Source organism: Cervus canadensis, chromosome 16, assembly GCF_019320065.1.
Source record: "Cervus canadensis isolate Bull #8, Minnesota chromosome 16, ASM1932006v1, whole genome shotgun sequence".
Lineage (NCBI taxonomy): Eukaryota > Metazoa > Chordata > Mammalia > Artiodactyla > Cervidae > Cervus > Cervus canadensis.
The window spans coordinates 22,999,031-23,013,737 of NC_057401.1; the positions used below are offsets into that span (position 1 = coordinate 22,999,031).

The 14,707-nt window shown below is 40.5% G+C and overlaps 1 protein-coding gene across 1 annotated transcript; it reads right to left on the minus strand.

Annotated features, from left to right (window-relative positions):
- Positions 1-4,357: 4,357 nt before the first annotated feature.
- LOC122454355 (granzyme A) lies at positions 4,358-14,385 on the minus strand. The gene is made up of 5 exons (XM_043488787.1): positions 14,294-14,385; positions 12,270-12,417; positions 10,345-10,486; positions 6,771-7,043; positions 4,358-5,278 (listed from the first exon to the last, which is right to left on the minus strand). Exons 1-5 carry the CDS (start codon positions 14,352-14,354, stop codon positions 5,126-5,128), a joined length of 777 nt encoding a protein of 258 aa, XP_043344722.1. The 5' UTR covers positions 14,355-14,385; the 3' UTR covers positions 4,358-5,125.
- Between the last annotated feature and the right edge of the window lie 322 nt (positions 14,386-14,707).

The following is a 14,707-nucleotide window of genomic DNA, read 5'->3' on the forward strand; positions in this document are numbered from 1 at the left end:
TTGGAGAACAACTTGTCTCTAAGAAGGATCATTCTCAGTCTCTGAAGGAACAGTATTCTGTATGCTTTCTATTAGAAATGTCATCAGCTCTTCTTCTGAGCTGAGGATGTGGTCTTTATTATACTACGTAAATAGTAATGTGTTCGATCAGGGTGTTTGCTGTTAACCAGCCATCCCCAGCGTTAACACCCTGAGGCTTTCAAACTCAGAGCTTGCTTTTTCAGAAATCACATGACCTTGGAAGGAAACCCCACTGAGACCCCCTGTGTTTCCTTTTCTCACCTATCACTGGTGCATCAGAGATGAATCATTTTCAGTAAAATAGTGGGATACTCTGCTTCTGGTTTTGGTGAATAATTTTCACGCAGACTTTTTAAAAAGTCAAATTTTAATTGGCTATAGCTACTGAAAATGTCCTAAAGGAAACATTGATAGTTCTGTTTCTTTTTATGTGAATGTGCTTTACCCTCCCTTGACACATGGTAATGTTTAAAAAGATATTTATTTATTTTATTTTTGACTGTGCTAGGGCTTTCTTGCTGCGTGTGGGCTTTCTCTAGTTGCAGTGAGCAGGGGCTCCTCTGTGGTGCAGGAGCTTCTCTTTGCAGTGGCTTCTCTTGTTGTGGAGTACAGGCCCTAGAGTGAAGGCTCAGTAGCTGTGGGGCACGGGCTTAGTTATCCCGTGGCATGTGGGATCTTCCCAGACCAGGGAGGAACCCGTGCCCCCTGCATTGGCAGGGGGGGCTCTTAAGCACTGGACCACCATGGAAATACCTTGTGATGATTTCTAACAGCTTTTGAGATATAATTTATATACTATCAAGATCACTCATTTGAAGTGTATCATTCACTGGCTTTTAAGCTGTTTTGAGTTGTGCAACCATCACCGTAATCTGATTCTAGAACACTTATCATTCCCGAAGGAAGTCTCATAGCCATTAGCAGTCACTCTGCATTACCCTCCTTTTCCTGACTCCCCTGCCCTAGACAACCTCTAATCTAATATCTGACTTTTTAGACTTGCCTATTTTGGACATTTCATATAAATGGAAACGCACAATATGTGGTCTTCTGTGATTGACTTCTTTCACTTGGCATGATGCTTTTTATTCCTTTTTATTGTCAAATAATATTCCATCACATGGAAATATATTTTATTTGCCAATTCAGCAGCTGATATACTTTTTGTTGTTTCTACTTTTTACCTATTATGAATAATGCTGCTGTGAGCATTTATGTACAAGTTTTTCTGTGGACATATGTTTTTAGGTGGGGCATAAACCTAAGAGTGGGATGACTATGTCATATTTTAGCTATGTTTAGCATCTTGAAGAACTTCTATTTTTTAAAGTGGCTGAATCATTTTATATTGCATTAACAATGTTCCAGGTTTCTAAAGATTAACATTAACAATGTTCCAGGAATCTAAAGAAGATTCCAGGTTTCTAAACTATTGTCAGTATTTTCTATTAGTATTATTTCTTTACAATTGCTATTCTAGTGAGTGTGAAGAAGTTTCTAATTGTGGTCTTGACTTGCATTTCTGTAATGACTAATGACTAATGTTGAGTTTCTTTTCATGTGCCCCCAGGGGAGTCCCATAAGTATAAATTAAAAAAATTGTAAATTAAGGCTACCTATTCATACTCTTGGAAAAATGTTTAACTTGTTCCAGTTGTGAGTGAGCCTTTGCAATGTTGTAAGCCAGTAATTCTCAAAGTGTGGTTGGTGGACTCCTGGGTGTTCCTGAAACCTTTTCAGGGGTCTGTGAGATTAAATTAATTTTCATAATAATGCTAAGATGTTGCTTGTTTCTGTACCTGTGTGTTAACATTTTCGCTAATGTCACAAAAGCAATGATGGGGAAAACTGCTGGTGTCTTAGCACAAATCAATGCGGTAGCACCAGACGGTACTGATAGTCACTGTATTCTTCATTGTTAGACACTCTCAGAAGAGAAGACCAGTTTCAATGAAGAATGTCTTTGATGAGACAGCAGAAACAGCAAAATTAAAAGTTAACACGTCTTTACCCTGTAGTAAATGCCTTCTTAATATTCTCTGTGATGTGGGAAGTGTGCAATGTATGTCTGAAACATGCTGGTTGCACATTAAAGTACAGTGGTTGCTTTGAGGAAAAACACTAGTGTAATTGTTTGAGTTGCTAATTGATCTCTCTCTTTCATGGAATACTATTTTTATTTGAAAGAATGCTGATTCATTTTTGCTATGCATTAGCAGTGACAGAGGATGAGATGTTTGGATGGCATCACTGACTCAATGGACATGAGTGTGAGCAAACTCTGGGAGATAGTGAAGGACAGGGAAGTCTGGCGTACTGCAGTCCATGGGATCGCAAAGAGTCAGACATGACTGAGCGACTAAACAACAAGAAGCTAACACAACGTTGTAAATCAACTATACTGCAGTAAAATTAATTAAGAAAAAAAGAATGCTGACAGACAAAATATGATTATTCAGACTTTGATATTTAATAACACTTTCTCAAATATGAATGAAGTGAGCCTGTCACTTTAGAGAAAACAGCTGACAATGTTTGTTGCTAACGATAAAATTAGAATTTTGGAAACACTTGTATCTGTTCTCACAAGCTTGACATCTTCCCAACACTTAAGGACTTTCCCAATCAGATGGTAGTGATATTAATAAATGTATTTTTAAAATATTTTGCAATGAATGTGTCAGAATTTGGAAAATCTACATAACTCAATGAATTAATATTTTCTAAAAGAGCAATGCATGCTATTATATGCATTTATATTTGAATTTGCTGTCCTCTTTCCATGGTCATAGAGAAATGAATCAGCTGTTGGGGACAAGGCCTGGAATCATATTAATTATTGAACACCTCTGAAGTGCCAGACACAGTGCTAAATGCTAGAGATAAGACATAAAGGTGAATAAACATTTAATCTTTGCCTTATGGAGCATAGCGTCTACTAAGAAAGAAATTTATAAACGTATGAAATGATTTTAAATTGTGTCATGAAGAAACAAAACTGGGTTCTGAAGTGGAGAATACTAAGAGAGGGTCTGACTCTGAGAGGATGAACAGCCAACATTAAAGCCAACCTGAGAAAACCTAGTGGGGAGTGGGCGTGTGTGCAGGCGTGAGTGTGAGTGCCTGTGGGGTGGGGGCATGTGTGAGAGTGTGTGTGTGTGTGTGTGTGTGTGTGTGTGTGTGACTGGGGAAAGGATATTGGCACAGCCGGAGTGAAGTGAGTACAGAGACGCCACTTGTGCAGGGCCTTGTACACTGTGCTAAGTTCATTGTTCTTAATGTTTGTGCAAAGGCCTCCGTTAGAGGATATTTTATTTACACACTTTTGGATATGGGTGATTATCGGCCACTCTGCTCATGACAGATTGAGGACACGGGGGCCAGAGAGCTTGAATGATTTCGTCAGAGTCCTGTGGCGAGTTAGAGGCAGAGTGAAGTCAGGGCCTCTGGCCCAGCTTCGTTCCTCTGTTTACTCCACCAATCAACGCTGCAGCTGAACTGCTTCTGTAGCTGAATTTCTGCTAAGGACCGTACAGTTCACTTTTGTACAAGTTGTCTCAGCGTCACCAGTGGGGAGGTTGTTTAGGACCGAGTGTCTTATAGATAGAAAACATTCAGTATTTGGAATTTTCTCATTGGATACACAGAAATGTCTGTTTCTTTTTTTATTTGGCTATGCCGACTCTTAGTTGCAGCATGTGGGATCTAGTTCCCTGACAAAGAATCAAACCTGGGCTCCCTGCATTGGGAGCTTGAATTCTTTGCCACTGAGCCACCAGTGAAGTCCCTCTACAGATTTTCAGTTTATAGATGTGAAAGTGGAGGCACAGACTAATACTCTGCTCAAGGTCTTACACTGTCTAGTGATGGAGCTGGTGTCTGACCTGTAGACCAGTGATCTTTCCACCAGGTTATCGTGATGTCTGTGGCATTCTAGTCGGGAATCCAAAATTTGTATTGGTCTGTCTAAACATAGGGCAGATCTCAGGAGGAAGACTCTGAGAGATAATTGGGATGGCTTCTGGGAGTGTGAAATATTATTTATCTTTCCCCCATCACCTCTCAACACAGTGGACAGCCTTACTCTGTTATGTGTTCTTTAGAACCCAAAGCAGATGTCCTCATACTTACGGATTTCTCCTTGCTTCCTATCAGACTTCAAACATTTTGAAAGCAGTGGTCACATCTTAATATTTATAAATCTGGACAGAATGCCTGGCACATAGTGGGCCCTCAGGAAGTGTTTGAGGAATTAAATTGGATAAGTCAGCCAGAATTATTAGAGAATGAGCATTTATAAGTTAACTCTTTGGAGAAACAGTGCAACAAAAAGATGTGATTATAAATGGTAGGTAATAAAAAAGCCATCTTTATTTATTATATATCACAGTCTATTAAGAATAACATAGAACTAAGCTTAGTGCTTGCATATATAAATTGTCTAGCTAAAGCAAAATACATACCAAAGTACTGGGGGGACTGCAGCCTACTCGTCTACGTAATTTTAGTCTACTTGTAATTAATAAATGATGCAGTTTCCCTCAATTATCTCTAACCTCAAATTCTAAATTTTCCCACTATCTAAAACACACACTGAGTCTTTCCCACTGTATTCATAATTAGAATTTTTGTAAGAAGTTAAGCAATATAGAAGCATATAGTAAGAAGTGAATAACCCCTCTTTATCTCTATCTTTACTCTCACATTGAATACAATATCAGGCTCTGAATTTCTAAGAACAGAAATATTTTGGAGCTTCATTTGGAAGAAAGGAGAATATTCTAACTTTCTCGAGATTGACTTCCTTTTAAGAATGAACACAAAAGTGACAGTCCAAATTCTGAATAAAACAAAAAGTCACAGAATTGGAGAACTTTTTCTCAAGGGACATCTCTCACCATGGATAGAGAACATGTGATGAATCAGTCTTTGCTAATCGGGGAAGAGTGATAGCAGGAGGTAATTTCTTTCATTGCTGAATTTATTTTAGACAGGTGGCATTTTGTATATGAAGTTCAGAGGGTTGCAAGATGCTTCTTCGGATAGGTCAAGTTTAAAACCCTTTTACTTGGTTACTTCGATTTTCTACTTTGAAGTAGAAATGTTATATGGCTCCTGCAATGGTTTTCTTTATCCAGTTGAGGTATTTTTTGGTAAGGAGGATGTAGATGCCAGGCTTCTGGGGGTTACCACACTTGCCAAAGGAGGTGACACCTCTGAAAACGTTATCGCATATCAGAGGACTTCCAGAATCCCCCTGAAACAGAAAGTTACATGATTTAGACAGGAGTGCTTTTCAAGGATATTTAATCACCATTTTAGTCATTCATTTATTCACTCATTCACTCACATGTTGCTTCTCTTTTTCCTTAAAGGTTAATTTATATCTCTTTTATTAATTGTCTGCCCTCAGCATCAATTACACAGATTTGTTAATATTTTCCAATCATTTTCCTTTTGCAAAAGACAATTCTGGAGATGTGCAAGATTTGTTTTCATCGGTAAAACAAAGACAGAATAGCAAAGGAAGCTTTTAACAGTGAAAATAACTGTCTCCTTCAGTCGCCCTGTATCCCCTTTTCTTATCAGTAGACGTTAGGGGAAGAGACTGGATGTTGGGACTGCCTGAGGCATGAGATGGGATTTGAACTACATCCTGCTTTAAAGAAGGACACAGGGTAAGCCATCTTAGACCAAGGAGTACTTGTGAGAGTTCAAACAAATTTTAGGGGTCTTTTCCTGGGTTCATCAGTTCTCATTTCATATTCTCTCTGACCCTGCAAACCACTTCTGGAACATGAGTTCTAAATAAGGCCGAACCCTGGTCAAGCCTGTTCTTGGCACGTGGAGAGGCAGAACAATGCAGGAGTTGGGAGTCGAACAGCCTCGGTTCAAGTCCAGGTCCACCGTACTGACTGCTGTTATCTAACTTGGGAAGTTAAGTAACTTTCTATGTCCTAATTTCCCCATCTATAAAATTTGTTGTTTAGTCTCTAAGTCGTGTCTGACACTTTTGCGATCCCATAGACTAGCCCGCCAGGCTCCTGCATCTGTGGGATTTCCCAGGCAAAGATACTGGAGTCAGTTGCCTTGCCCTACTCCAGGGGATCTTCCTGACCCAAGGCAGGAGGATTCTGTACCACTGAGCCACCAGGGAAGCCCCATCTATATAATAGGATTGATAATAACAGTGTCTATCCCATGGGGCTATTTGAGGATCAACTGGCATAGAATATACAACTTAGTATAATTCTTGGCATCTGATAAATGCCAGCTGTCATGATCAGCAGGACAGAATCCATGTGCTGTGCTATGCTTAGTTGCTTAATTGTGTCTAACTCTTTGCAACCCCATGGACTGTAGCCTGCCAGGCTCCTCTGTCTACGGGGATTCTCCAGGTAAGAATACTGGAGTGGGTTGCCATGCCCTCCCTCAGGGGATCTTCCTAACCCAGGGATCAAACCCAGGTCTCCTGCATTGCAGGCGGATTCTTTACCATCTGAGCCACCAGGGAAGCCCGCAGCACCATAGGTGGTGGTTAAATGGGATCCTGATCATGGGTAATGAGAGGAGTTTCCCTGGATGGAAGGTTTCACCTGGGACGAGGGAGCACACAGCAGCCCAGGGTCAAGCAGACATTCTCTCAGGCCTCGGATACAAGAAGTAATAACAACAGTACCTTGTTCTTAGGCATGCTTTTTAACCTGATTTCCCATTGCCCCAAATGGTCAAAATTTTAATTTACTTACTTCACATGAGTCATCTTCACCTTTTCTACCACCAGCACAGATCATACCGAGATCAATAACTGGGCTAAAATTATAGTGCTGGGCATCATTGCATATTTTCCTATCTATCACTGTAACGTTGGCTTCTCTCAAGGCATTAGACATTTGACATGCATCTTTTTTGGTGCTTCCCCATCCTGCCACATGACACTTGGTGTGGGGTTTGACATCGTCTCCTGTTCTTGGTAGCTGAAGTATTCCTATAGCTTTGGTCATAGTTGCTTTACCTTCCAGCTAGAAAAGAGACAGAAGACGCAGTTTAAGGCAAGGACCACAGTAACCAAACCCAGAAAACAGCTCTGACTTAGATAACTTTCTTATTTAGCATGTTCTTATGAAGGATATAAATCAAAACATGTTCCAACCTAATTGACCATCAGTTATTGGTTTTTTAAAGTCACAGCATACCTTTTCAGGCATGTTTTGCTAGGCTAGTCTAGTAAACTTCAGTCAGTTGACCCATCAATGATGAAATTTTATTGGTGGTGGCTGACAGTTCTGTGGCTGAAAAGCTGTATTGGAGAGCTCAATCATTATTTTATTCAGGTGGTCTTAAGTTTGTGAACTGACTGATATTAAGACCAATGAAAGGAAACCAGAGCTCCAGGCGCAGTGGGGCAGGGTGGGAAAGGGGTCAGTGTCATTTTCCACTTCAGTGGAAACGTGGCTTCCCCTCTTCTGAGCAAGCACCAACCACCTGCGCTGCCTTCGAGGGCTCACACACACTTTGCCCTTTTCTTTCATTCGCCAAGCCCTCTTCTTGCCTCACTACCTTGCTTTCTCTCGTTTTCTTCTGAAAATTCAAGGTCAGGAGAGTAGGGAGTGTGATAAGAGTTGAGAAGAGAGTAGAGGAAGATAATTCTAGTTCTTTTCTTCTTGCCTCAAGCTGTCGGGAGTCCTGGTACTGCAGACCTTCTAAAAACACGGGAGCACAGCAGCAGAGGCCAACTGCCACATTCCTATCATTGCATTGCTTTCAGGCCCCACTTCCTGACATGAGACAGTCCCCACTTCCTCAGTGCCCCCTCTAAGTCAATGATGTGACCCCCCCCCCCACCCCATTAGAATTTAGAAAAAGAAATGGCCACAGCTTAAAGTCTTTCCACAGAGCTTCAAACGCCCATGTGCAACACCTGTCCTTCTGTCCTGCTCACACAAGTCCTCATGCTTGTTATCTGGCTGGATTGACAAGGAGGCAGTAGAACCCCCAGAAAGGACTTCAGGTCTGAATGAATGGATCAGAATTGGAGTCAGGATGTGCATACTTGTAGACAGCTCTCCTGGGGTCAGGCACAGCACACAGACCAGTGATGGGCACATCAGTAGGTTTTCACACTGGAAGGTTAACCATGGGGAGGTCCTGACACCCTCTTTAAGATTTCTCCAGCAACCTCACCTTTCTGGCCACAGTGTCAGAGGTGAGAGGGAGTTTCCCGACTCTACTTCGTACCCCTTACTCCCCGCACACTCTTTTAAAGATATTTAAGTCCTAAAGGAGACTTGACCACTGCTACCACTTTCTTGAAAACTGAGTTCAGAATCTTTTCCCTTGATGGGTTTGCCATTGTCTGGCTTAATTCCATCCCTTATCCAAAATTATTCAGGAAATGTTTATGGAAGGTCTACCATGTACTAGGAACTATGCTCCCTGGTATAGGGGAGAAATAAAAAGATAAAAATATCTGTTCTTTGAAGTTGACATTGCACTGAGGGAAACAAACAATCTAAAGTATTTAATATATCAGAAGTGCCCTGCTGTGGAGAAAAAGGCAGGAGGGAAGTAGGCCAGGCAGCGCCCTCTACTGGGCGGGGAAGGGAGTTACGTTGCTCCGTGCCGGAAGCAGGACGGGAGGGAATTAGAGAATGGGGGCGGAGAGGAGACCTCTGAGAGAGGCAGGGCCTGGAGTCTCAAGGCAGAAAGTGTGAGGGTAACTGATAAGTATTGGGGGCAGGGAGAGTGGGGAGTTTGCCAGAAGCCTACAAAGCTCTAAGCCCTCTCTTTACTCCTGATGTGGGAATGTGTGGATTCCTTGAACTTCCTCTTAAATCCTGCTGGGGAAATTTCTCATCAACCCTCTTTAGACAAGTGTGAACCTGCAGTTCACACTCTGCCCAATTCTGCCTCTTCTATCATACTTTCTGCATAGCAGTCAGATAATCCTCCTAAAAACAAGTCTGATCATGTCACTGCCCTGCTTAAAACACTTTCCCATTTCCTTCCCCATAAAGTTCAAACTTCTTCCCATGGTTTGCAATGTCTGGGTTCCCTCTTTCTTAAATCTCATGATAACTTCCCTTTCTTCCCTCTTCCTCCAAATGCATTTTCCATTAAAGACTCCTCTTGCACTTTCTGCCTGGAAGGCCCTTTCCTCTTTTTTGCCTCCTGACTCCTACACCTTCTCTAAGAAATCTTCCCTGACCACCTGGACATAGCCTGTGTTCCCTCAGAGTCCCCTTCTTAGCCATTTCCATCACTGATGAGTCACATACAGCTGGATCAGAACAGTTGATATATTTGTCTGCCTCTCCCACTAGAAACTGTGAACACTTTGAGAACAGCACCTGTTTATCTTATGAAGAGAGAATATCTTCCTGGCACTCACAGCTGGGCCACAACTTTTCCTATTGATCATGAACACTTTTATAGACCACCAATATCAGATAGGGCTTCACTGGTGGCTCAGACAGTAAAGAATCTGCCTGCAATACAAGAGAACTGGGTTCAATCTCTGGGTTGGGAAGATCCCCTGGAGAAGGATTCACAAGATCTCCAGGATTCTTGCCTGGAGAGTTAGGTGGACAGAGGAGCCTGGTGGGCTACACTCCATGTGTCACAAGAATCATAAGAATTGGACATGACTAGGCAACTAACACTTTCACTTTTAATATCAGACAAGGTGAGCCTAAAGAAATAAGCAAGACTCCAGGCCACTCTGCACTCACTTTTGAGTACAGGCAAAAGTAAGGTCTTTGTGCCCACCACGAAAATGACCAAACACCCCTATCAGCTAAAATGAGTGGCTGCTGCTTCTTATCAATCACAGATTTAGCCTCCTAGATAAGTAAGATTCACTGAGATGCTCCATCATAGAATTACCCCACTTCCTGACAATAGTCAGTTCAGAGCAAACTCCTACTTCCTAGAATACTCCTTCTCATCTGACACAATCCCAAATCCTGGGATAAGTCCTATCTAACACTCTTAAAAGCCACTCATGATTCCTAATGGTGGACAGTCGCCCTTGCTGAGCAAGAGTCAACAAATGCAACTTGGTTTGACTGTAATTGAGTTGCTGGTGGCATTATCACCTTGGATCGACAGGTCTTACCATGGTAGGACTTTTGTCAATATTTGTTAAATTGAACTGACTTCCCAGAAGGTGAACATTTGTGTAATTATGGTGGGTCCCTGTCGTGCTTCTTACCCTTACATCCTGGCATTAGCCAGTCTTGGCTATGAGGCCAGTGTGTAAAACTGGTTTCAGGTTAAACTGACCAAATTTCAAAATAGTTATTGAAAAAAAATCATATTTACCTGAAGTAGTTGAAGATCCCCTTCAAATGTCTGTGGATCAAAGCATGGGTAGGGAATTGCCTTTTTAATGGAAAATACTTGGTCAAGTTTCTCTTTATGGGATGTAGAGTGGGCCCCAAGAATAACTTGAGGATTGCCCTTCCTGGAAAAATCAAGGACGATATAATTTATGTCACAGAACAGATGAAATTAAGTCTGAACTTAATTTATTAAATCTGATCAGTTCTTTTAAATGGTTTCCTATATATAAATAAGCACAGCAAGTTAGCGGGCATTTATGAGGCTTTTTTCTTTAGGTGTTTTACCTAAAACTCCCATGACATATGTTATCTTAGATGCTTCAACTTCAGGCCTTTTCAGGGAAGAAGCAACAGGAGGGGAATCCCAGGCCTTTTGGCAACAGCAGGAGCATTGCCTTGGTAAGGCCTAGAGAGGTGTGCTTGGGTGCTGACCACGTGGGCTGCTGCGGAAAGCAGAGCTGCCAGTTTCTCCATCTGCCTTGGATTTGTGGAATCAACACCTAATGGAAGAAACTCAACCCAAGAACTAGAGAGTAAACCCAAGAACTAGAGACTTAACCAAAGAAGGAGAGCAGGGGTGGCGGGTTTATTTCTTTGTGTTTCAGGGAGATAGTGTAACTTGCTTGTCTTCAAAGATGACAAAGATGGAAAAGAGCCTAGAACTGAATAGGTAGAACTGAAGAAATGAATCTTGACATAATAGTGAAATTTTAAAGCTGAATCTAGGGGACTTCCCTGGTTGTCCGGTGGTTAAGAATCTGTCTTGCAGTGCAGGAGACGCAGGTTCGATCTCTAGTTGGGAAACTAAGATCCTACATGCCTCAGAGCAACTCAGCCTGTGCACTGCAACTATTGAGCCCATATGCCACAACTAGAGAGTCTGCATGCCACAGTGAAAGACGATCTGTGATGCAGCAAAGATGCCACGCAGCCAAACAAATAACTAAAGCAAAAACAAAACTTAATCTAAGCACACACACAGAAGGAAATAAACTGGTAGCCCCCAAGTCTAGTTTGTGAACCTAATGATAGCTAATCTGGGAGAGATGGGCACAAGCATTTCTTGATTTGCTGGACAGACTTTGCACTAAGTGGGCCTATTACTCAAGCCAGTGGTGATCTTAAGTGTACATTGTGCTGAAGTTCCCTTGATAAATTCTTATTTAACACAACAATATAGTGCAGATCTCCTTGGATCTTCTTTGTGGGGGGCTAGTTTTTAAGTCTTTTCTTTTATTCATGCAATTTATGCTAAAGTGAGCAGGGAAATAGTACATTCCAGTTACCAACAACAAGTACTGATGAAGAAAACAGCAGCATATCCAGGTGATAAACATTATTATGACTGTCAAATCACAATTAGGGAAAAATTAGTTTGATCATAGGAAATGACTGTTTTGGAAAGTCAATCAGTTAAATATCAGTAATATATGGTTCAATCTAATATGTAGCAACATGGGATAAGACTAAATCACAGTAAGTAAATCACTTGTAATCATAGAGAACACTTAACTTGCTCAACTATGTAAAATACATTTGTGAAAAAAGCCTGAAATAAAATATAGCAAAATAGTAACAGTGAGTATGTGAAGTTGATAAGATTAGGAGTGCTGTTTTTCACCATTTTGATTTTCAAAATGTTAATAATATTGCTATTTATAGTTAAAATAAAAAAATAATATGAGAAAAGAGTCATACACTTCAATTTTATTCTAAAGGATCTGGCCTTTGCTTATAGAGATAAACATAATAATAGCATATAACATTGAATGTACTTGCACACTTTCTTCTCCATCCCCACCTAATTTTGGTTTTGGACTTCAGAGTCATCTGACAACCTCTGTCCCTGCCCCCGCCCCAGCCCCCAAAACTGTCTGAGAATGAGAGGAGCTCAGAATTACTTACAGGTCACAATGAGCAGCTGTCAACACCCAGTTTTCTTTGATCAAAGCCCCTGCACAAAGTTTCAGCCCTTTGATTAGAGCCATGTAGCGTCTTGTGTGAGGGGCCACTTCATTTCCTCCTATAATTCCCTCGCAGGATACTGGAAAAACTGTAAGAGTGATCCAGAGTGAAATCCTGTCTTACCGAGTTATGTGTCCCCCTGAGAAAGTTCTGATAATAATGAACAGATCCAGAACAAGTACTTAGACATGCACTTTGTGTCCAGGGAGAGAAGATCAAAGTGGTCCAGGTGGTTTGGAGTTTTTACAATTTTCCATGATAGCTTCGGATAATAGTATCTTGAATTTAAATACTACTTCTCTTCCTCAAATTCAGATCACCTTTAACCTAATATCCATCTCCTTCCTATCCCTGGGAGGCAGAAACTGTCAGGCAATAGAATCTCTTTTATTAAAGCTCAAAAAGCAAAAAGATAAAAGATTTACCCAATATCATACGGTAAGAGCAGATGGGAAAGAAAGCTCATTCTCCTTTTTCTGCCCTTCCTCAGTGGTTCACTTCCTACTACAGGCTTCAATGTCTTAGTTTGGGGTTGGGCACTGTGTTATTGACTTTAAAAATCTCAGTGTTCCATGAGATTATTGTTGGGAATGATGGTTTGGTAAGTTGCATTAAATTTGAAGAAAGAACAACAACTATAGTAGCAATAATGGTGAAAGCATCTATGATTTACCAGGCACTGGTAAGTTTCAGACACTGGTTCTGATGTTTGTTGCAATGCAAGGTGGGTGTTATTATTCCCATGCAGAGATAAGGAACATGAAGTTTAGACAGAGCAGTTACTTTGCCCGAGTTCACTCAACTAATAAATAGTAAAGCAATCTTCTAATCCAGTTCCTCATCATGAAAAAAAAAATACACTCTGTCCATTGTGAAGAACTGTTTGTCTGAAGTACCTATGTTATTTTTGAAATGTAGAGCCATTTGAGAATCTGAATAAAGTACAGACACAGATATGCTTGTGAATATTTGCATACAGTTTTGGGAGAGTCACAGACTTCTTAGTGTCCATTCATGCCCTTGAAGGAGCTCAAGGATCCCACATTAAGAATCCCAGCTCTGAAGGTATCACTGAGCTATAAAGATATCATAATGTGTAGTTAAGAACATGAAATCTGGGTTCAAATCCCAGCCCTACTCCTTACTAGCTGATGACTTTGGTAAATTGTCTTAACCTCTTTGTGCCTTAGTTTTCTCATATGTAAATTGGGCTGAACAATAATACTTAAGAAGCGTGTATGTCAAACACTTAGAATATACTTAACTAAGTTTTATAAAATGTTGACACACACATATATATAGTTCATTGGATTATTTTACGTTGATTTATTGCTTTCTTTACCATTCCCACTACTGGAAATAAACATAATTCATTCTGAAAACCAAACTTTTAAGATTCATCTGAGAGTTATGAGTTGTGTTAGTTGCTCTGTTGTGTCTGACTCTTCGCAACTCTATGGATTGTAGTTCACCAGGTTCTTCTCTCCATGGAATTCTCCAGGCAAGAATATTGGAGTGGGTTGCCATTCCCCTCTCCAGGGGATCTTCCCAACCCAGGGATCGAACCCAGTCTCCTGCACTGAGGTGGATTCTTTATTGTCTGAGCCACCAGACAGAGGGTAACTAAGCCTTCCAGTTGATAAATAATCTATCCATCCCAAGTTTAATGGCTCTGTTGGTTTTTCACTTGCTGGTTTTGCTCTGTGGATCTGGCCTGAATTTGTGAGAACCTCCAGATACAGTTATGCTTTCATATTTTTGCTGTAAACACAATAGGTTACATTTTCATTTTAAAAAGCAATATGCCATTTCATTATCAAAGACTAAAAGTAACATGAAATATTATTGGAAATTAAGTTATGATTTCTTTTTTCCTTTTATGCAATATTGAACAAAAATTAAACCAATATAAAATTCCATTTTCTTATAAGCAAAACTGAAAAGCATATGAAAATATGTCTTACCTCCAGGAATTAGAAGGAGACAAATGGCAGGAGGAAAAGAGAAAGGAAAAGGAATATTCATGGCTTCTGTTGCTCACAGACTATTTAGTTTCAGGTACTGATAATAATATATAATGAAACACAAAGGATGTGGGTTTTTTCTTTTTTTCTTTCTCTGCTTTGTGGCTAAAGACTTTGGTGTTTTATAACTGGAAAACATAACTTTATTTTAGAGATGGTGTGGTTACTTACTTGTTTCACATTTCTTTCAGGGTTAGACCTTTCTTACCTTAAAGAGTACATGTGAAGCCATGAGACTGTGATAAATTGAGAACATTAAACAGAAAATTGCTATTTTTGGGCAACTTTTTCACTCTCAAATATGAGTTTATTTTAAAAAGCTGAGAATTCAAGTCTGTATCAGAAATTGTTTTG

Coding starts and splice junctions, on each gene's coding strand:
- LOC122454355 (XM_043488787.1), bottom strand. CDS start 14,354: ATGAATATTCCTTTTCCTTTCTCTTTTCCTCCTGCCATTTGTCTCCTT. Junction 12,418..14,293: donor TCTCCTTCTAATTCCTGGAG/GTAAGACATATT, acceptor TCACTCTTACAG/TTTTTCCAGTATCCTGCGAG. Junction 7,044..10,344: donor GGGATCTTCAACTACTTCAG/GTAAATATGATT, acceptor TCTCTTTTCTAG/CTGGAAGGTAAAGCAACTAT.